Below are 23,408 nucleotides of genomic sequence, written 5' to 3' on the forward strand. Positions count from 1 at the left end.
ACGGATCCGGTGCCAATGGTTTCCATTTGTCTCAGTTGTGCAAGGGTTCCGTCGTTTTGACGGAATGAATAGCGCAGTCGGCTATTCAATCCGTCAAAACGACGGAACCCTTGCACAACTGAGACAAATGGAAACCATTGGCACAGTATCCGTCACCAGTGAAATCAATGGTGATGCAAACGTTCTGACGGGAAGCTCCGACGAAACGGGACCCTGACGCAGATGCGAACGAAGCCTAAGGGCCTGTTAACATCACCGTTCGCTTTCCGTTCCGGGGTTCTGTCGGAGATTTCCGCCGGGTGAACCCCGCAACGGAAAGTCAAACTGAAACCACAGCTTCCGTTTTCGTCACCATTGATATCAATGGTGACGAAAACATTGCTAATGGTTTCCGTTCATCACCATTCCGGCAGGTTTCCGTTTTAACGACGGAATCAATAGCGGAGTCGAATGCGCTATGGATTCCGTCGGAAAAATGGAAACCTGCCGGAATGGTGACGAACGGAAACCATTAGCAATGTTTTCGTCGCCATATGAATGGTGACTGAAACGGAAGCTGTGGTTTCAGTTTGACTCTCCGTTGCGGGGTTCACCCGACGGAAACCTCAGACGGAACCCCGGAATGGAAAGCGAACAGTGATGTGAACAGGCCCTAACTCTGTTTTCCAGGCCAGGATTCAATAAGTTCCCCCCATAGTGTTAGCACATTATAGCAGTGTGTGCATATATGTGTCTATGTATGTATGTATGTATGTATGCATAAATAAATATATATATATATTACACGGTAGCTTTTTCATAAATTCTCATATCCCTAATGCGCAGTACCACCTTTTCGCCAGCAGGGTTTGCACTAACCCTACAGAAAGATAAGCTACAACCGTTTACAGCCTACTCTTTTTATGGTCTTCTACGCAAGCTCCTCCTCCTGACCACCTATTGGTTCCTTTACCGTTTCCATGGTGATACCTAGTCGCAACTTTACACGTGTTCCAGGAGAGCTGCGTCGCGGTGACGTCATTGATAGGCGCCGGACGTATGGGCGGTGTCCTAGGAGACAGGTGTGTAGCTTTAGAAGATTGTGAAGAACATCAGAAAATGTATAAATGACAGTCATTTCTCGGCGCTGTCCTGTGTATACGGCTGGCGCCATTTTGTGGGTGACGTAGGGACGTATTACTGTATACAAGCCTATTATGTTTATTTACTCTATTGCTATGAATGTTCTTCTTATATAATGTCTAATAAACCTCATATAATAGGAATAGACTGGGGAAATTACTCTGTGTATGTGGCGACTTGTAACAACTCTGTCCTGTAACAGTGTCGCTCGCAAATTGTAGCTGCCTGCTGCAACAGACGTGGATGATAAACGTTTTGTGAAGATGACCCAAGAAAAAAACCTGTTTACATTTTGATCTAGCCCGGTCTTAAAGGGAAACGCCACAAATAAAAATGTTTCCCTCTGTAATTGCGTGCGAAGAAGTCTAACGGGATACCAAATGTGCGCCTCACACTGGTTGCTAATGGTTACAGCAGACCCGAGTCGGTGACTACCCAGGATCCCTATGTTCTTGTGTAGATCCAGAGTTGTCCCCTCCCTGGAGTTTGTGTGTCTATACACATAATGATTAGTCCGTGCTACCAATAATTAACCCTCGTATTACTAATGTATGGTCACGTTTTCAAATAGTGGTAGCATAAAATGGGTTCTCCGCTTTGGACAATCCTTTTTGTTAAAAGGGTCCCCCGATGATAACCTGATCACAGAGCTGGATACCCAGCGATCAGCTGTGATCTGGAGGGAAACCTGGCAGCTAGTGTTTAATTTCCCTCCAGCGCCACCACAGGTAAAATTAAGCATTACACAGTGTCCATTCAAATCAATGTGTTATCCATGTTATACACAGAAATGCCGGGTCCTCCAGAGTCAGATTCTCTTCGTAGCTACTCACAGCACTGACTGACTGAGCCTGGTCGGGTTCCCCCTACTAGCAACTCAAAATGGCCCCTCAGGGTATATGAAAATGGGTTTTCTAAACCAGACAAGCACTTTAAAGGGCTTATCCAGTTTCTTCAAATTTAGGCCCCATGCACACGATAGTGCTTTTGCAGCCGCAATTCCCCCGAAAATCCACAGGAGAATTGCAGCCCCATTCATTCCTATGGGGCCATGCTTACGACCATGCTTTCCACGGTCTGTGCAAGGCCCAGGAGCCTGGACCGCAAAAAGGACAGGCAAGCCTTATTACGGCCGTGTTCTGCAGTCCAGGCTCATAGGAAATAATGGACGTGGCCATGTGCACGGCCCGCGATTTATGGGCGGCTCGCGGGTGACACTCCGCCCCCGGCCGACCCGAAAAACACGGCCGCGCACATGGCTACGGTCGTCTGCATGAGGCCTAATGTTGTTTCTTGTATAAATTAGGCTATGTTCACACGGAGTATTTTGGGGGAGGAATATCTGCCTCAAAATTCCGTTTGGAACTTTGAGGCAGATATTCCTCTCCCTGCACGCCGATTTTCGCGGCAATTATCGCGCCGTTTTTCGCCCGCGGCCATTGAGCGCCGCGGGCATAAAACAGCGAGATATACGCTTTCTCCTGCCTCCCATTGAAGTCAATGGGAGGTCGGAGGCGGAAGTTAGGGCATGTCGCTTCTTTTTCCCGCGAGGCAGTTTTACTGCTCGCGGGAAAAAGACGCCGACGCCTCCCATTGAAATCAATGGGAGGCGTTCTCGGGCCGTTTCTGCCGAGTTTTGCGACGCGGTTTCCGCGTCAAAAAACTCGGCAAAAGACCCCGTGTGAACAAGTGACCCAATTTTCCAACCAATCGAATGTTCCTACTGAATAACAACAAGCAGAGATCTTGAAAACCTTGAGGAATTATTATTAAAATTGTAAAACTTTTCATTATACAAAAAATAACTTAAAGGGGTTGTCCGAGATACCAACATTTTTTCAAAAACTGTGTCATACATTACCCCTTATACAGACAACCTAAATAAAGCATTATTTTAAAAAAAAATTCTACTTAGCACATTTCTTCTTTGAATTTAGCACGGTTTGTTTACATGCAGTTCAGGTCTGGTTTGTTGATCTTTCCTTGTTATGAAACTTTTTTCCCGTGCACGCTCATTGCAGGCTGCAATGAGCGTGCACGTACCTTCCAAGAGTTCACGTGAGCTGTCCCTGCTCCTCCCCGCTGACCTCCTTCACTGCACTTGTCTCCTTGCTGACATTCTTGAAGGATGATGAGCAAATGTTCTCCCCCCATTATGTTTTTCACATTTATGTTTTCTTTCTCTTTTCAGGTCTATAAACCTCTTCGTGTCTCCCCTAACCCTCGTCCACCCTCACCCTCGTCCACCCTCTTCTATCTCATGTCTCTCTCCACTAAGGCTATGTTCACACAGTTTTTTTGCCGGAGGAATATCTGCCTCAAAATTCCGTCTTGAAGTTTGCGGCAGATTTACCTCTCCCTGCACGTTGAGTTTTGCGTCGTTTTTACCCGTTTTTTGTGCGCTGTTTGCGTATTTGTTTGCCGCTTTGTTCGGGGCGTTTTTCGCTTCGTTTATCTTGGCGTTTTTTGCTTGTTTGTTTGCATCTTTTTTTGCGATGTTTTTTGCTGTGTTTTCCATTGCGTTTATCGTAGCCTTTTTCACGTCGTTTATCATTTCTTTTTTTGCGTCGTTGTTTGCGCCTATTTTTGCTGCGTTTTTCGTTGCGTCTTTCGTGGCGTTTTCCCAGTTGATTTTTGCTGCGTTCTTTGCCTCTGTTTGCGGCGTTTCTCGCGTCTTTTTCCGCTATGTTTTTCGCAGCTTTTTCCGTGGCGTTTATCGTAGCCTTTTTTGCGTCGTTTTTCGCGTCTTTTTTTGCGTTTTTTTTTCTGCGTTTTTCATTGCGTCTTTCGTGTCGTTTTCCCTGTCGTTTTTCGTGGCGTTCTTTGCCTCTTTGTTCGCGGCTTTATTTGTGATGTTTTTCGCGGCATTTATCGTAGCCTTTTCGGGGTTTCTTTTTTTGCGTCTGTTTTTTGCGGCATTGTTTGTGGCTTTTTTTGCTGCGTTTTTTGCGTCGTTTTCCGTGGCGTTTTTCGCCCGCGGCAATTGAGCGCCGCAGGCATAAAACAACGCGAAATACGCTTTCTCTGCCTCCCATTGAAGTCAATGGGAGGTCAGAGGCGTAAACGCCCAAAGATGGAGCATGTCGCTTCTTTTTCCCGCAAGGCAGTTTTAATGCTCGATTTTAATGCTTGTTACAACAAATTGCAGCATAAATCACGCACCAAACACGCTTGTTTGGTGCATGGTTTTCACGCATGCATCTACTTGAGTGTAGGTGCATGATAACGCACCAATAGAGGACATGCAGTATGTTTCACGCAGCGGGCTAAATATACGCCTCGTGTGAACAGACAAACATCAGCCCATTGCTTTCAATGGGCAGATGTTTGCCAACGATTTCAAGCCGTAATTTCGGACGTAATTCGGGGATTAATACGGCCGAATTACATCCGTAAATAGGCCGTGTGAACATACCCTAATACAGGAATAAAAAGAATGTCATCTGGGGTCCTGTATCTAAGCCTACATTGTGTTAGGCTTAGATACAAGCTCCATGTGTGACACTGTTTGTTAGACCCTGTATCTAAGCCTAACAATGTAGGCTTAGATACAGGACCCCAGAAGATCTTATCTAGTTCAGGACGGGGCACCGTTTAGCCATTTTTAGCACGTGTTAGTTAAATGGCTATAACTTTTTTATTTGTTGCGCTAACGACGTTATTTTTGCGGCGTTTTTTCCGTAGACAATGCAGGTTTTTTTTTAAGCGTTTTTATACACACCTTTTTTGCCATTTTAGAATTTTCATTCATAAAGTTTGAAAATAATAGTAAAAAAATAAGCTTTTTTACGTTTCAGCTATTTTTTTTTGGTAATAACATAGTTTTACCCTAAAATAGACCTTTTATTTGTGATCGTCATTGTCTACCGTAAATTTCTATATATTACATGTCTATATTAGGGTAATTGGGTCAGCACTAGCGTTACAACAATGATTGACAGGGGGAACGGTATTTTTTTGGGGTGGGTATTTTATGTGTATTTATTATTTAATTTTTTTTTGTACTTTACTATTTTTTTATTATTATTGTCTGTCCCTCAAAGGTCAAAAAAGACCTTTGGGGAACATTATATATATTTTTTCTTTTTTTTTTACACCATCTTTTCCACTGTAACTGGAGCTGCACAGCAGCCCCAGTTACAGGGGAAATCAGCCCTCTCATAGTGACGATTGTCACTAATAGGGCTGTGCTGGGTCTGATTAGACCCAGCAGCAGTCTGCCACTAACGGTACCCGGTGATCATGTGACCAGTCACATGATCACCGGGAGGAATAGAGACAGCGGCGCTGCTGCTGTCTCTATTCCTATACACAGCGTTCATTGAACGCTGTGTAAAAAGACATCGGAGAAGACAGAAGCAGCGAAAGCTGCTTCTATCTTCTCCTCCGGGTCCCCGGCAGTCACTGACAGCCGGAGACCCGACATTCCCGCAGGTGCCGTCCCTCTTCACTTTTTTCACTGTGAACACGCATAGGCGCGCTCACAGTGAAAAAAAGCTGCATAGGCTGGGCGGGCACCCGCAGAAACGACACGTCTCCAGTGACGTGTCGTGTCCCATCCGAGGTCTCGCTGGGGCGAGACCATGTGATCGGGACACGACACGACAGTGGAGGAGGAAGAAAACGTGACGTCAGAAGACAGGTGATCGGAAGAAAAGAGCTGCCAGAACGGAGAACAGAAGCAAGATTGCACAGGTAAGTATATTAGGGAATATTTAATGTGTGGATTGTGTGTTTAACTTTTAAATAAAAATTTATCTCGGACAACCCCTTTAAGGATTTGTGGAGGTGGCATTTTTTGCCAAGTGGTTGATTTGTTGAGGCAGATTTTGAAATGCAAGTGGTTTTTTGACACTTTTTTTTTTTTTAAACCTTTTTTTTTTTTTTAGCCATTTTTACACTAATGCAAATGCTGGTGGGAACATGAAATACCTATGTCCAGAATATAGGAAGAAACTACAGCCAGTCCCCACCTATGATCAGTGGGATAAGATTGTTTGGGGTCTTTCATAGACCGCTGCTGAAAATTCCCATTCACTGACAATTGTACCTCTGGCTGATGCAGTGAATTGTAATAAAACGGTCTTCTGAGAATCAAGTGTAAATTCACACAAGTCAGATTTGCTGCGGAAAACTGCAGCAAATCCAACCCATATACCAGGTGAAAGTCCGCACCAAATCGTGTTTGCTTTGGTGAAGATTTTCAGACAGATTTGCCGTTGCGGAGAAGAAGAGGGGAATAAAAAAAAGACCATACTCGCCTCCTTTTGAACCTCTATAGGGCCGCGTCTCTGGTCCCCCGGCCTGTGCTGATCTGGCTCCTGGGGTGACCTCTCATCCCATGTGACGTTGCAGCCTGTGATTGGCTGCAGCGGTCATATGGGAAAAAACGTCAACAAAGGCCAGGGGACCAGAGACGCGGCCCTATAGAGGTTTCGGGGGAGGTGAGTATGGTCTTTTTTTTCATTTCAAAATAGAAAAAGCTTTATTTATGTACTTATTTATTTTTCTAGTTGCGAATTTTGCTGCGGAGATGCAGTTATTCTGCTGCAAAAAACCAACATCACAACAAATGCGTAACCATTCCTACGCATAAATTGACATGTGGTGGATTAAAAAAAAACGACATTTTCAGGAAATTTTGCAAAACAAATACGCAACAATTGTACAGTGCTCAATACACTGCGGATTTTCCGCCCACAAATCCGGACAAGAATTCTGCTCCGTGTGAACAGAACCTAAGGCTGGATTCACACGCGCGCAAAAACCACTTGACAGCTCCGTGTGTCATCCGTGTATGATGCGCGGCTGCGTGATTTTCGCGCAGCCGCCATCATAGAGATGAGGCTAGTCGACGTCAGTCACTGTCCAGGGTGCTGAAAGACTTAACTGATCGGCAGTAACTCTTTCAGCACCCTCGACAATGAATTCCGATCACCATATCGAGCAACCTGTTAAAAAAAACAAAAACCGTTCGTACTTACCGAGAACTTCCCTCCCGGCCGTTGCCTTGGTGACGCGTCCCTCTCTTGAAATCTGGCCCCACCTCCCTGGATGACGCGGCAGTCCATGTGACCGCTGCAGCCTGTGATTGGCTGGAGCTGTCACTTGGACTGAATTGTCATCCCGGGAGTTCAGACTGGAGGAAGAAGCCGGGAGTTATCGGTAAGTCAGAACTTCTTCTTTTTTTTTTTTACACGTTCATGTATATTGGAATCAGAAGTCACTGTCCAGGGTGCAATTATTTTGCCGGGTTCGGTCAAAACGAGTTCGGCCGAACCCGGTGAAGTTCGGTTCGGTTGTCCGGGTTCGCTCATCTCAAAGACACTCCGTTTGGATGTTTGTAAACAGAAAAGCACGTGGTGCTTTTCTGTTTTCATTCATCCTTTTGACAGCTGTTGCGCGAATCACGCAGTTCGCACGGAAGTGCTTCTGTGCGGCATGCGTGGTTTTCACGCACCCATTGACTTCAATGGGTGCGTGATGCGTGAAAAACGCCGAAAGAACGGACATGTCGTGACTTTTTTTCAGCGGACTCACGCTGAGTAAAAATCACGCACATGTCCGCACGGCGCCATAGACTAATATAGGTCCGTGCAACGCGCGTGCAAATCACGCGCGTTGCACGGACGTTTTTCCCGTTCGTCTGAATAAACCCTTAGAGTTATTTACACTGAGATATTTCCTCTTATTTTGCAGTTCATGGGGTCGGGTCCTCTTGGTGTAGATACAGAGATAGACGCTGAAGGTTTCTTTTCTTACAATCATGGCGAGTACTCGGGAGGCTGATAATGACTCTGATGGGGAAACCTCGGAAAACCCAGAAAGACAAGCGATGGATTATATGTCAAGGGTCCTTAGGACTGTGACCCTACAAGACAAAGGCAGTCGACCACCTCGTACTCTGCCTATGGAAGCTCAAGATGGGATCCCGCATGGCAGCTTGGATCTGAAGAAATCTCCAGTATCGGGCGAGGATGGAGTGGTGACATCACTGCTGTTACTCCTCCCCCTTGAGCTCATCTTGCACGTACTGTCGTATCTAGACGCGCGTTTCATCCTCAGTGTGCTACCATTGGTGTGCCGCACACTCCGAGACATTGTGTCAGAGAAGGTGACCTGGAAGGTGAGAGTTCAGAAGAGAGTCAGCTCCAGCTTTCCAGTGGTAGAACGTAAGTTATACTATAAATCCTGCACACATTCACATCTCCTAATACACAGACATCTCCTCCTAATACACAGACATCAGGACACACAGACCTGTCCTCCTAATACACAGACATCAGGACACACAGACCTCTCCTCCTAATACACAGAGATCAGGACACAGACCTCTCCTCCTAATACACAGACATCAGTACACACAGACCTCTCCTCCTAATACACAGACATCAGTACACACAGACCTCTCCTCCTAATACACAGACATCAGGACACACAGACCTCTCCTCCTAATACACAGACATCAGGACACACAGACCTCTCCTCCTAATACACAGACATCAGGACACACAGACCTCTCCTCCTAATACACAGACATCAGCACACACAGACCTCTCCTCCTAATACACAGACATCAGTACACACAGACCTGTCCTCCTAATACACAGACATCAGGACACACAGACCTCTCCTCCTAATACACAGACATCAGCACACACAGACCTCTCCTCCTAATACACAGACATCAGTACACACAGACCTGTCCTCCTAATACACAGACATCAGTACACACAGACCTCTCCTCCTAATACACAGACATCAGTACACACAGACCTCTCCTCCTAATACACAGACATCAGCACACACAGACCTCTCCTCCTAATACACAGACATCAGTACACACAGACCTCTCCTCCTAATACACAGACATCAGGACACACAGACCTCTCCTCCTAATACACAGAGATCAGGACACAGACCTCTCCTCCTAATACACAGACATCAGTACACACAGACCTCTCCTCCTAATACACAGACATCAGTACACACAGACCTCTCCTCCTAATACACAGACATCAGGACACACAGACCTCTCCTCCTAATACACAGACATCAGTACACACAGACCTCTCCTCCTAATACACAGACATCAGGACACACAGACCTCTCCTCCTAATACACAGACATCAGGACACACAGACCTCTCCTCCTAATACACAGACATCAGGACACACAGACCTCTCCTCCTAATACACAGACATCAGTACACACAGACCTCTCCTCCTAATACACAGACATCAGTACACACAGACCTCTCCTCCTAATACACAGAGATCAGGACACAGACCTCTCCTAATACACAGACATCAGTACACACAGACCTCTCCTCCTAATACACAGACATCAGTACACACAGACCTCTCCTCCTAATACACAGAGATCAGGACACAGACCTCTCCTAATACACAGACATCAGTACACACAGACCTCTCCTCCTAATACACAGAGATCAGGACACAGACCTCTCCTAATACACAGACATCAGTACACACAGACCTCTCCTCCTAATACACAGACATCAGTACACACAGACCTCTCCTCCTAATACACAGACATCAGTACACACAGACCTCTCCTCCTAATACACAGACATCAGGACACACAGACCTCTCCTCCTAATACACAGACATCAGGACACACAGACCTCTCCTCCTAATACACAGACATCAGGACACACAGACCTCTCCTCCTAATACACAGACATCAGCACACACAGACCTCTCCTCCTAATACACAGACATCAGTACACACAGACCTGTCCTCCTAATACACAGACATCAGGACACACAGACCTCTCCTCCTAATACACAGACATCAGCACACACAGACCTCTCCTCCTAATACACAGACATCAGTACACACAGACCTGTCCTCCTAATACACAGACATCAGTACACACAGACCTCTCCTCCTAATACACAGACATCAGTACACACAGACCTCTCCTCCTAATACACAGACATCAGCACACACAGACCTCTCCTCCTAATACACAGACATCAGTACACACAGACCTCTCCTCCTAATACACAGACATCAGGACACACAGACCTCTCCTCCTAATACACAGAGATCAGGACACAGACCTCTCCTCCTAATACACAGACATCAGTACACACAGACCTCTCCTCCTAATACACAGACATCAGTACACACAGACCTCTCCTCCTAATACACAGACATCAGGACACACAGACCTCTCCTCCTAATACACAGACATCAGTACACACAGACCTCTCCTCCTAATACACAGACATCAGGACACACAGACCTCTCCTCCTAATACACAGACATCAGGACACACAGACCTCTCCTCCTAATACACAGACATCAGGACACACAGACCTCTCCTCCTAATACACAGACATCAGTACACACAGACCTCTCCTCCTAATACACAGACATCAGTACACACAGACCTCTCCTCCTAATACACAGAGATCAGGACACAGACCTCTCCTAATACACAGACATCAGTACACACAGACCTCTCCTCCTAATACACAGACATCAGTACACACAGACCTCTCCTCCTAATACACAGAGATCAGGACACAGACCTCTCCTAATACACAGACATCAGTACACACAGACCTCTCCTCCTAATACACAGAGATCAGGACACAGACCTCTCCTAATACACAGACATCAGTACACACAGACCTGTCCTCCTAATACACAGACATCAGCACACACAGACCTCTCCTCCTAATACACAGACATCAGTACACACAGACCTGTCCTCCTAATACACAGACATCAGTACACACAGACCTCTCCTCCTAATACACAGACATCAGTACACACAGACCTCTCCTCCTAATACACAGACATCAGTACACACAGACCTCTCCTCCTAATACACAGACATCAGGACACACAGACCTCTCCTCCTAATACACAGACATCATGACACAGACCTCTCCTCCTAATACACAGACATCAGTACACACAGACCTCTCCTCCTAATACACAGACATCATGACACAGACCTCTCCTCCTAATACACAGACATCAGCACACACAGACCTCTCCTCCTAATACACAGACATCAGTACACAGACCTCTCCTCCTAATACACAGACATCAGCACACACAGACCTCTCCTCCTAATACACAGACATCAGAACACACAGACCTCTCCTCCTAATACACAGACATCAGTACACACAGACCTCTCCTCCTAATACACAGACATCAGGACACACAGACCTCTCCTCCTAATACACAGACATCAGGACACACAGACCTCTCCTCCTAATACACAGACATCAGGACACACAGACCTCTCCTCCTAATACACAGACATCAGGACACACAGACCTCTCCTCCTAATACACAGACATAAGGACACAGACCTCTCCTCCTAATACACAGATATCAGGACACACAGACCTCTCCTCCTAATACACAGACATCAGCACACACAGACCTCTCCTCCTAATACACAGACATCAGGACACACAGACCTCTCCTCCTAATACACAGACATCAGTACACACAGACCTCTCCTCCTAATACACAGACATCAGGACACACAGACTTCTCCTAATACACAGACATCAGTACACACAGACCTCTCCTCCTAATACACAGACATCAGGACACACAGACCTCTCCTCCTAATACACAGACATCAGTACACACAGACCTCTCCTCCTAATACACAGACATCAGGACACACAGACCTCTCCTCCTAATACACAGACATCAGGACACACAGACCTCTCCTCCTAATACACAGACATCAGTACACAGACCTCTCCTCCTAATACACAGACATCAGGACACAGACCTCTCCTCCTAATACACAGACATCAGGACACACAGACCTCTCCTCCTAATACACAGACATCAGGACACACAGACTTCTCCTCCTAATACACAGACATCAGTACACACAGACCTCTCTTCCTAATACACAGACATCAGGGCACACAGACCTCTCCTCCTAATACACAGACATCAGGACACAGACCTCTCCTCCTAATACACAGACCTCTCCTCCTAATATACAGACATCAGTACACACAGACCTCTCCTCCTAATACACAGACATCAGGACACAGACCTCTCCTCCTAATACACAGACATCAGTACACACAGACCTCTCCTAATACACAGACATCAGGACACACAGACCTCTCCTCCTAATACACAGACATCAGGACACACAGACCTCTCCTCCTAATACACAGACATCAGTACACAGACCTCTTCTCCTAATACACAGACATCAGGACACAGACCTCTCCTCCTAATACACAGACATCAGGACACAGACCTCTCCTCCTAATACACAGACATCAGTACACACAGACCTCTCCTAATACACAGACATCAGGACACACAGACCTCTCCTCCTAATACACAGACATCAGGACACACAGACCTCTCCTCCTAATACACAGACATCAGGACACACAGACCTGTCCTCCTAATACACAGACATCAGTACACACAGACCTCTCCTCCTAATACACAGACATCAGGACACACAGACCTGTCCTCCTAATACACAGACATCAGGACACACAGACCTGTCCTCCTATTACACAGACATCAGGACACACAGACCTGTCCTCCTATTACACAGACATCAGGACACACAGACCTGTCCTCCTAATACACAGACATCAGAACACACAGACCTGTCCTCCTAATACACAGACATCAGTACACACAGACCTGTCCTCCTAATACACAGACATCAGTACACACAGACCTCTCCTCCTAATACACAGACATCAGTACACAGACCTCTCCTCCTAATACACAGACATCAGGACACACAGACCTATCCTCCTATTACACAGACATCAGGACACACAGACCTCTCCTCCTAATACACAGACATCAGGACACACAGACCTCTCCTCCTAATACACAGACATCAGAACACACAGACCTCTCCTCCTAATACACAGACATCAGTACACACAGACCTGTCCTCCTAATACACAGACATCAGTACACACAGACCTGTCCTCCTTATACACAGACATCCGGACACACACACCTCTCCTCCTAATACACAGACATCAGTACACACAGACCTCTCCTCCTAATACACAGACATCAGTACACAGACCTCTTCTCCTAATACACATACATCAGGACACACAGACCTCTCCTCCAAATACACAGACCTCTCCTCCTAATACACAGACATCAGGACACAGACCTCTCCTCCTAATACACAGACATCAGTACACAGAACTCTCCTCCTAATACACAGACATCAGTACACAGACCTCTCCTCCTAATACACAGACATCAGGACACAGACCTCTCCTCCTAATACACAGACCTCTCCTCCTAATACACAGACCTCTCCTCCTAAAACACAGACATCAGGACATACAGACCTCTCCTCCTAATACACAGACATCAGTACACACAGACCTCTCCTCCTAATACACATACATCAGGACACACAGACCTCTCCTCCTAATACAGAGACATCAGGACACACAGACCTCTCTCCTCCTAATACACAGACCTCTCCTCCTAATACACAGACATCCGGACACGGACCTCTCCTCCTAAAACACAGACATCAGTACACACAGACCTCTCCTCCTAATACACAGACCTCTCCACCTAATACACAGACATCAGGACACACAGACCTCTCCTCCTAATACACAGACATCAGGACACACAGACCTCTCCTCCTAATACACAGACATCAGGACACACAGACCTCTCCTCCTAATACACAGACATCAGGACACACAGACCTCTCCTCCTAATACACAGACATCAGGATACACAGACATCAGTACACACAGACCTCTCCTCCTAATACACAGACATCAGGACACACAGACCTCTCCTCCTAATACACAGACATCAGGACACACAGACCTCTCCTCCTAATACACAGACATCAGGACATAGGTTTGACCTCACCCTCTTCTCGTTCTTCTTGCAGAAGAAAACTTTGATTGGCCATCTGCTTGTATAGAATTGGAAGAACAGCTCTCTCATTGGTCAGATAACAGGAAGACAGAACACTTCTCATTGGCTGAAGGTCATTACGCCTCCATAGATGCAGTTCTTCTGTTACAGGTGCCGTCTTCCCTTTCACATAGACGAAAGCCTGTGAACTGGAGGGGCTGTATTCTCCTGTATCATAGCCAGTCATCAGTCGTCAGATACTTTTACACTACTAGCATATGATCCCGCCTATGACTGACTGCCCTCACATACTATGGCCTGTTTATATAAGTAACTTTTCTTGGCGTACAAATTAATGAACTTTTTTGTCGTTCTTTTGTATTCAGGGCGGATCGTTATGCGTGTCTGGATCACGGGACAGAAATGTCTGCCTCTGGGATCTGAGAAACCTGGGAAATGACCAAGAGAAAGTCATAGTGAAGGCCTTGGGGACAGAAAAAAACGGAACCCATAAGGTATTAACGCTGCAGTGCATATATAACGCACTAGAGGGCGCTGCACAATAGGTGTAAGTTCATTCATTCATTCAAGCACCAGAGTAGCAGGCAGAGCAGCTCGCGACGCCACTAATAGGTGAGATACGGTTATCGTTGTCGATAATGGAAAAATTAAATTTAGATTGTCGGGAGACCTATAAATAGAGAAAAAGATCCAGGGGACAGGAATGATAATAGACCGATCCTAATCATTTCATGTGGCAAATTTGCTGCTGGTGGTCATGGTGCCTGGGCACCCGTTCTATTTTGTGCAATGGGGTCCCATAGTACTCCGCTACAGGCATGATGCTCCATTTGCTGCCACAAAATTACCGTAGTATCTGACGTTCCTCATAGGGCTGGGCCTGGTCACTTGCTGCTTGTGAGAATCGTGTGTGCTCCGGATCCTGGGATAGCACCATGAAGATCTGGGATATTGGAGCTGATGGTCAGCTGGTTCAGGACATCAAGTAAGATACGTGGGAATAAGAAGTTCACTCTCCTTAGTGTAACATTGGAAGTGCAGGTCAGAGGACAGGTCACCAACATTCAGAAGAATTAGGCTCGGCGCGTATCACATTTTTGACATACGTTTGACTTATACACCAAGAAAAACGCGTGATGTATACGTTCAACTTATACACCAGGAAAAACGCGTGATGTATACATTCAACTTATACACCAGGAAAAACGCGTGATGTATACGTTCAACTTATACAGCAGGAAAAACGCGTGATGTATACGTTCAACTTATACACCAGGAAAAACGCGTGATGCATACGGTCAACTTATACACCAGGAAAAACGCGTGATGTATACGTTCAACTTATACACCAGGAAAAACGCGTGATGCATACGGTCAACTTATACACCAGGAAAAACGCGTAATGTATACGTTCAACTTATACACCAGGAAAAACGCGTAATGTATACGTTCAACTTATACACCAGGAAAAACGTGTGATGTATACGTTCAACTTATACAGCAGGAAAAACGCGTGATGTATACGTTCAACTTATACACCAGGTAAAACGCGTGATGCATACGGTCAACTTATACACCAGGAAAAACGCGTGATGCATACGTTCAACTTATCAACCAGGAAAAACGCGTGATGCATACGTTCAACTTATCAACCAGGAAAAACGCGTGATGCATACGTTCAACTTATACACCAGGAAAAACGCGTGATGTATACGTTTATTGTAGGCTGTGACGGATGCCTAATATTGGCACCCGTCACCATAGAGTTTAACGGTATGAACTCTCATGACTATTCTTCATGGTGTATATGTTAAACGGATACCATTATAGTTTATGGTCCACTGTTAGGCATCCGTTTAACGGAAACGTCGACCGTAGACTATAACGGTATCCATTTAACGTATACGTCTATTGACTATTGAAATGCCCATGACGTATACGTTAAATGTATATTTGTGATTTATGCCATATAGTGGCATACGTCACCCATAGACTCCCATGTTGAACGTATACTGCGCAGTATATGTGTTTTTGTGAGATCCCTCGGGATAGACAAGTGTAATATACTATGGTATACCAACATATACCAGCCCAACGGAGGCCAAAAGGACACTCTTTTGGCCTCCGTCTGGCTAATGGAGGCCTATCGACAAGTTTAGTGTGTACGTCGGGAGCTCTCCTGACATACATGCTAAACGTAGTGTGCACGGAGCCTTACTGACCGATCTGGTCATACAGGACATATGTCTCTGGAGGTTCTCCGTGTCAGGGAAATGTGCCGCAAAGTAGGGGAAAGGGAGTTTTCTGGACTTTTTGGCAGTCATTTTATTGAAGATTACTACAGTCAAACTCTCCCCTGCTTGGAATGGCTGATAACAGGGAACAACAGACTCCATGTAACAGCATAGCAAATTGAGAGAAGATCGCTTTAGATTTAGTGTCTTTTTAGAAATGTAAGAGATTCACCGTTACACTCAACTCATGACTCAATCAATTTGATTTCGCCCTAATCTCTCTGCAGGGGGCGAGCGGCCATCCTGTGTTTAGCCTATCAGCCGGACATCTTGGTAGCCGGATCCTACGACAAGAGGGTGAGCGTGTTTGACCCAAGAGGTGAGACTGTCCCTGCGGTATGTCTCAGTAAAGAGACTTCTGCGCTTGTATCGTGGTTTGTGAATTGGTTGTCGCTGTCTGTACTGGCGATACTACATAAACACGATGCCAATGGAACCACGTACGGTATATAGGATGGTATATTCGGTAATACAGGTTGGGCCACGAAGAATAGACCCGTTTCGCTTATGTGATTTGTACAGGATAATGATTATCGGGCTAATTCATCAAAACTCTTTGTTATCCATAGCAACCAATCAGAGCTCAGCTTTCGTTTTACCACAGCAGTGTAAGAAATGAATGAGGCCCATGGTATCCTTTCCTGCCAGTCGAGCGGCACTCTCAGCGGTGAGCAGCTGTGTTGTGTGCGAGCGCATCCAACATGTCGTATTCAATTCAACAAAGAATTGCGATATTCACCTCATGCAAAGAAACGCAGGACCGTTATGCTGGATATTTTCCGGACTTCCTCATTCCAGTATACATTGTTTGGTGTGGAAGTAGCGTGACACATTATCCGTGGCCGATCACAAAAAAAAATAGACAACAATGTGTTCGGACACTCGTCATTGTTGCAGACAACCAGGAGAGGATTAGGGTATATTCACATGACCTATAAATGGCCGAAAAATCGGAGGCAGAATGCCTCCAAACATCTGCCCAATAATTTCAATGGGAAAACGGCGTTCTGTTCCACGCAAAGAACTGCAGGTCACTTCTTGGGACGTTTTTGGAGGCGTTTTTCATTGACTCGATCGAAAAAATCTCCAAAACCGGCCTTAAAAAACGCAGCGAAAATCGCGAGTGGCTTAAAAAACGTCTGAAAATCAGGAGCTGTTTTCCCTTGAAAACAGCTCGGTATTTTGAGACGTTTTCGAGTTTGTGTGTGAACATACCCTTATGAGACGTCAGAGGAAATGGGCCCAAAAATTGTCCCAGTAGGCGCACGTCAGCAGAACAACATGTCGACGTAACGAAATCTCTTCACCTGAAGCCGTACCGAGTGTCAGTTGTGCAAGTGTTAAAGGAGGGGGATAAACAGAAGCGCAATTGGCTGCTGGATATAATGGTAGACGGCCATTTGGATCGGCTGCAATACATCATGTCTGAAGAACAATAGGTCCTGGCACACAGAAAAGCTGCACCAACAGCCACTTCATGATCCAAAATTCAGCATTTGGTGCACAGTTTTGGGTATGCGGATTTTGGTCCATTATTCTTTGGTGAAAATGTGAACGCAGTCGTCGAGCAATTCTATTCACTGATCACAAGCGTGAGTATTGTTTCTTTCAGTAAGACGGGGCGACTTACCTTACGTCGCACCCGTCCCTGTGCCGAGTTCATGAAGCATTCACAGAAGAACGTACGGAGCAAAGGGTTGTGGCCTCCACGGTCACCAGACCTAACCATGTGTGACTTTTACCTGTGGGGTTACCTGAAGGGTGGGATTTATGAAACTAATATCCAGACAGTGTCCAAAGTGAAATTCATGTCCGGAATATGGAACGTGTGGTGCTGCAGAATGTGTTCCTAAACATAAGATGGGCACAACATTTCATAGCCACCGGTGGGGCCCACTTCCGGCATCATCTGTAATGGGTAAGTATTTCATTCTTCCGTTATCCTGTACAAACCACACAAGGGAAACGGGGTTCTATATCTCATAGATGTTCCCTTGCAGTACCAGTTTCCACCACTGCCAATTGCCTATTCTTTCCATAGGCACCAATGCAACAGCGCCTCCCTTTTAAAAGCCCCACATTGGAAGTACTAGGGTTTACCATGGCTCTTTTACTAATTAATCTTTTTTTTTTTCAGCTTCTTCACCATTGATAAAGTCCCGAAAGATACATTCCAGTCCAGTGTTATCTCTTGCGGCCGACGAACGTCACATTATATCTGGGAGCGAGGACAGAACCTTGGTTGTGTTTGACCGCAGGGTTAATGCAGTCTCACAGAGAATACAGGTGGGATGATGGTTGTGTAATGTACCAACAAATCCCATGTACCCCAAAATAGGAACAATGAAAATTACATCTCGTCTTGCCAAAAAAAATAGCCTTTAGCCTTTTCGACATTGACGAAAAAATAACAAAAAAGTTACGGCTATTGAAATGTGGCAATTTTTTTTTTTTGTGTGTTTTTATTGTGCAAAAGTAGTAAAACATAAAAAAAAAAGCCTCTTCATATTTGGTATTGCCGTAATCGTATCGACCCGTAGAATAAAGGTAACATGTCATTTACACCGCGGGGTGAGTGACATAGATTTAAAAAGCAAAAAACCATGGCGGAATTGCTGTTCTTTTTCACCCCGCCCCCAAAGAAAGTCAATAAAACTACGTGTAGCCCAAAATTGTTCCGTTGAAAAATACAACTCCTCCCGCAAAAAAAAAACTAGCCCGCGCAACGCTACGTCGATGGAAAAATAAAACATTTATGGCTCTTTGAATGCAACGATGAAAAAAACTGAAAAAATTGCATGGTCATGAAGGGCCAAAATAGGCCCAGTCATTAAGGGGTTAAATAATAATTTGTTAGGAAGTCATAATGAATAGTGCCGATCCTACAAGGCCGCACCTGCATGAGTCCTGGCAACCAATCACGTGACCAGGCTGGATTTTGATTATTTCTCTTTTCTCTCTCCCCCAGCTGGATAACTACCTGTTCTGCATGTCCTATGAAGCCCATCAGCTGTGGGCTGGAGACAACCAAGGTCTGATCCACGTGTACGGGAACCACGGAGGGACATTCCAGCACCTGCGGGTACTGGAAATTGCACTTTGCTATTGGTACATTGTGGATGCTGATCATAGGGCCATCTGTGTACAGTGTTGTAGATCTAGTCCCATAGTATTATGGGCAAGAATATTAAAATGTGTTATTAATATTCTAATGATCCCTAAATATTCACTAGCTGGCCACTTTATTATCTGTTCTTACCGACTACTAGCCTAGACTTATCCCAGACATGAACTCTAGCAGCATTATACATAGATGTGTTCCTGCGGGAGATGAGATAGTTCAAATCCATGTTGTATTTTCTGGCTCCACCCCCCTGTCAGGCATCTGACTTAAAGGGGTTGTCCAGAGAGAGAACAACATGGCTGCTTTCTTCCCAAAACAGTGCCACACCTGTCTATAGGTTGTGTCTGGTATTGCAGCTCAGTGCCATTATAGTGAGTTGCAATACCACACACAACCCATGGACTCTTCACCTGGTTATCTTCATCCATGCCCTCTGTCATCTTCTTTGCCATTCTTCCCTCCTATAATCCCTCTTTCTCATTTTTTTCCCTTAATATTTTCCTTACTGTACTCCATGACCTTCCTCTCCTTCCCTTCTGTTAACCCAACCCTTCCTTCTCTTACTTACTTTCTACCCCCTTCCTCTTCCCCTCTCCTCCCATTCTTTTTTTTTTTCACTTGCTCCCTTTCTTCCTTTTCCATCATCCCTCCCTTCCCCATCCTGTCCCCCCCCCCATACATCCCCTTGATCATCTTCTCAGTATAACCCCCTCTTGTGTGTGTTCCCCACCCGCTTAGTGTTTTGATGTAGGACATACATCCCAAGTCACTGGTATCTGGCATTCGGCAGGTGCGCTCTACACCACGTCCACTGATAAAACTATGAAGGTAGGTGTAATGTGAATTCTGTCCTACACGTGGCACTACATGTTAACGGATCCTGACGCTGCTTTCCGTTTCCAGATCCACATTCCCACTGATCCGCCTACGACGCTCGGCACGCAGGCACACAGCAGTGTAGTCAATGGGGTAAGACTGTCATATTGTGATGATGGGTGGGGTAAGACTAGGCCTACATGGCGACTTCTGGTCACCCGCAAGTCACGGTGTAACTAGTGTTTGACTTCGCTATTTCTTTATGGGGAAAAAGTTCTAGCGGTCGCTGCAAATGGCCCACAAGTTCTTCCCTTGTAGAGAAACATGACCGTGTGTGTGTGTGTGTGTGTGTGTGTGTGTGCGTGTGTGTGTGTGTGTGTGTGTTTGGTTGGCACCAGGTGCAGCACTTTCCTTGGTTAGATGTATGTGCATGTCACTGTTCACATTATATTCTAGTAGACGTGTAATCATTCTACCAGTGACATCATCTCTTCTTTTCTTCCCTATTTCTGCGCCACACCAGGTCAGCGCGGCCGGACGCACGGTGGCTGCGGCCTCTTGTGGACAGACAGTGGAGATATGGAGATTCCTTGAATAACCATCAACACTTGATGTCTGTTGACTGTTTGGCCATACAAATGCAAGAGAGACGTTGAATAACATGCGGCGACCAGCATCGAATGCATTAAACCGTACCAGGGTTAAAGGCCGGACGTCTCAGGTGCTCCTCCTTCCATCATCTTTTTTGCTTACTTTGATGTGATCAGTAGGTGGCCATGTTTGCTGAGATATGATGCGTGGTCTTCCGACAACGGGGCCACATTAAAATGGGGAAGCAGCAACATACAGGAGGAGAAGCTGCGCCATGGTAAAGATCAAAATGGTGCCCCCTTCTGGCGCTTGTTCATACCACAACATCCTTCCCCACCCAAGACAGAAGGGCCTGGGGCTGGTTTGCCCTATACCCCATTTTCATTGTGCCAGTTCACCTAATGGCACAGTGCTTGTAGAGAGAGGACTTCTACCCAAGTCCTCACCACCCAATAGAAAAGAGGACAGGACAACCAGGGGCCCTATGTCTGACTCTGTGCTAACCCAAGGGATGGATATTGTAAGACAAAGGATATAATACCGCATGTATGTGCTCAAGAGGAACTTGCAAAATAATGATCCTATCAAAATTGAGTATCATTATTGGATGACAAATCAAGCTGCGTGTGGTTGTCTTCCACATGAACAGACCACCTAAAACAGCGCGCTGCTTTGTCCAGTTTACCGTAAGCTCGGTCGGACCCCAGGTGATCAGATCCATGGAATCCGGCGAGCGATGTAAGCAAGTCACATGTACCTCATTTCAATATTCAATGGCAGCTCTCTAGTCAATGATCATAAGCACTATAAATAATTTCGGAGGGATACAGTCTCTGTTTATCACGTATCATGCTCAGGTTTTTAGTCACCGTTTTAAATACATGAAAATCCCTGGATACTGTCTTTTGTGAAGTTTCTCCACAGCCCCGGAATAACATAGTTACCTTCTTCTCCTGCTCCTCCTCTTCTATTGTTCTAGCTGTGTCAGTCTCTACTGTAGTTCTAGCATTATTATATTAATGGATCGGGCAGATTATGATAAACAGCACTGCAAGTCCCATCCTGATAGGGGAGAGCTGCAGAGACGAAATTGTCAGAGGAAAAAGATGGGAACTAGAATCCATGGGGTCGTCTTGTTCTTTAGGTTTTGTTGTATTTAGACAGATTTCTACCAGGATTTGTTAGGCTCTGTTCACACAGCGGATTTTGCATGGCGAGTCCGTTGGAATTATTCCTGCGGTCGACAGGAAGATCCCTCCCATTGACACGGGAGGTTCAGGCAGAATCCGGCCGAAGATTGAGCAAGACGCTTCTTTTTCCAGCTAGTGGGAAAAAGAAGCGTCCGGCTCTTATTGAAAGGAATGGATTAATGAAAATGAAAAATTCCGCCATGTGAACAGGGCCTTACTGTAAAATGATGAAGGAAACGGCACTGATTAAAGCAACAACTTCCATAAAAATCCAAATAGAATATTCAGAAACTCTGTTAATATTTGACTTCATTTGAACTGATTTTTTTGTGTAAATTCTGCCGCCAGTCCCTCCACAGTCTAGTGTAAACGCTTCCGACAGTCCCTCCACAGTCTAGTGTAAATTCTGCCACCAGTCCCTCCAGTCTAGTGCAAAGGCTTCCGACAGTCCCTCCACAGTCTAGTGTAAACGCTGCTGCCAGTCCCTCCACAGTCTAGTGCAAAGGCATCCGACAGTCCCTCCACAGTCTAGTGCAAACGCTTTTGTCAGTCCCGCCACAGTCTAGTGTAAACGCTGCTGCCGGTCCCTCCAGTCTAGTGTAAACGCTGCCACTGGTCCCTCCACAGTCTAGTGTAAACGCTGCCGCTGGTCCCTCCACAGTCTAGTGTAAACGCTGCTGCCGGTCCCTCCAGTCTAGTGTAAACGCTGCCGCTGGTCCCTCCACAGTCTAGTGTAAACGCTGCCGCTGGTCCCTCCACAGTCTAGTGTAAACGCTTCCGACAGTCACTCCACAGTCTAGTGTAAACGCTTCCGACAGTCCCTCCACAGTCTAGTGTAAATTCTGCCACCAGTCCCTCCACAGTCTAGTGTAAATTCTGCAACCAGTCCCTCCACAGTCTAGTGTAAATTCTGCCACCAGTCCCTCCACAGTCTAGTGTAAACGCTTTCGACAGTCCCTCCAGTCTAGTGCAAAGGCTTCCGACAGTCCCTCCACAGTCTAGTGTAAACGCTGCTGCCGGTCCCTCCACAGTCTAGTGCAAAGGCATCCGACAGTCCCTCCACAGTCTAGTGCAAACGCTTTTGTCAGTCCCTCCACAGTCTAGTGTAAACGCTGCCGCTGGTCCCTCCACAGTCTAGTGTAAACGCTGCTGCCGGTCCCTCCAGTCTAGTGTAAACGCTGCCACTGGTCCCTCCACAGTCTAGTGTAAACGCTGCCGCTGGTCCCTCCACAGTCTAGTGTAAACGCTGCCGCTGGTCCCTCCACAGTCTAGTGTAAACGCTGCCGCTGGTCCCTCCACAGTCTAGTGTAAACGCTGCCGCTGGTCCCTCCACAGTCTAGTGTA

At 46.0% G+C, this 23,408-nt stretch overlaps 1 protein-coding gene across 4 annotated transcripts; it reads left to right on the plus strand.

Annotated features, from left to right (window-relative positions):
• The first annotated feature begins 994 nt into the window (after positions 1–994).
• On the plus strand, positions 995–22,461 carry FBXW9 (F-box and WD repeat domain containing 9). Of its 4 annotated transcripts, none has more exons than XM_075859107.1 (11): positions 995–1,061; positions 7,822–8,294; positions 14,063–14,199; positions 14,415–14,543; positions 14,922–15,034; positions 16,571–16,662; positions 18,481–18,629; positions 19,312–19,425; positions 20,206–20,295; positions 20,371–20,436; positions 20,807–22,460. In XM_075859107.1, the coding sequence occupies exons 2-11, from the start codon at positions 7,889–7,891 to the stop codon at positions 20,879–20,881; spliced, it is 1,371 nt and encodes a 456-aa protein (XP_075715222.1). In that variant the 5' UTR covers positions 995–1,061; positions 7,822–7,888; the 3' UTR covers positions 20,882–22,460. The 4 variants fall into 4 exon arrangements, with proteins under 4 accessions (XP_075715222.1, XP_075715225.1, XP_075715224.1 ...); XM_075859109.1 differs by lacking the exon at positions 995–1,061 and adding an exon at positions 1,093–1,156; XM_075859108.1 differs by lacking the exon at positions 995–1,061 and adding an exon at positions 5,706–5,817.
• The last annotated feature ends 947 nt before the right edge of the window (positions 22,462–23,408 follow it).

This window comes from Rhinoderma darwinii, chromosome 3 (genome assembly GCF_050947455.1).
Source record: "Rhinoderma darwinii isolate aRhiDar2 chromosome 3, aRhiDar2.hap1, whole genome shotgun sequence".
NCBI lineage: Eukaryota > Metazoa > Chordata > Amphibia > Anura > Rhinodermatidae > Rhinoderma > Rhinoderma darwinii.

Coding starts and splice junctions, on each gene's coding strand:
- FBXW9 (XM_075859107.1), top strand. CDS start 7,889: ATGGCGAGTACTCGGGAGGCTGATAATGACTCTGATGGGGAAACCTCG. Junction 8,295..14,062: donor CAGCTTTCCAGTGGTAGAAC/GTAAGTTATACT, acceptor TTCTTCTTGCAG/AAGAAAACTTTGATTGGCCA. Junction 19,426..20,205: donor GGACATTCCAGCACCTGCGG/GTACTGGAAATT, acceptor CCACCCGCTTAG/TGTTTTGATGTAGGACATAC.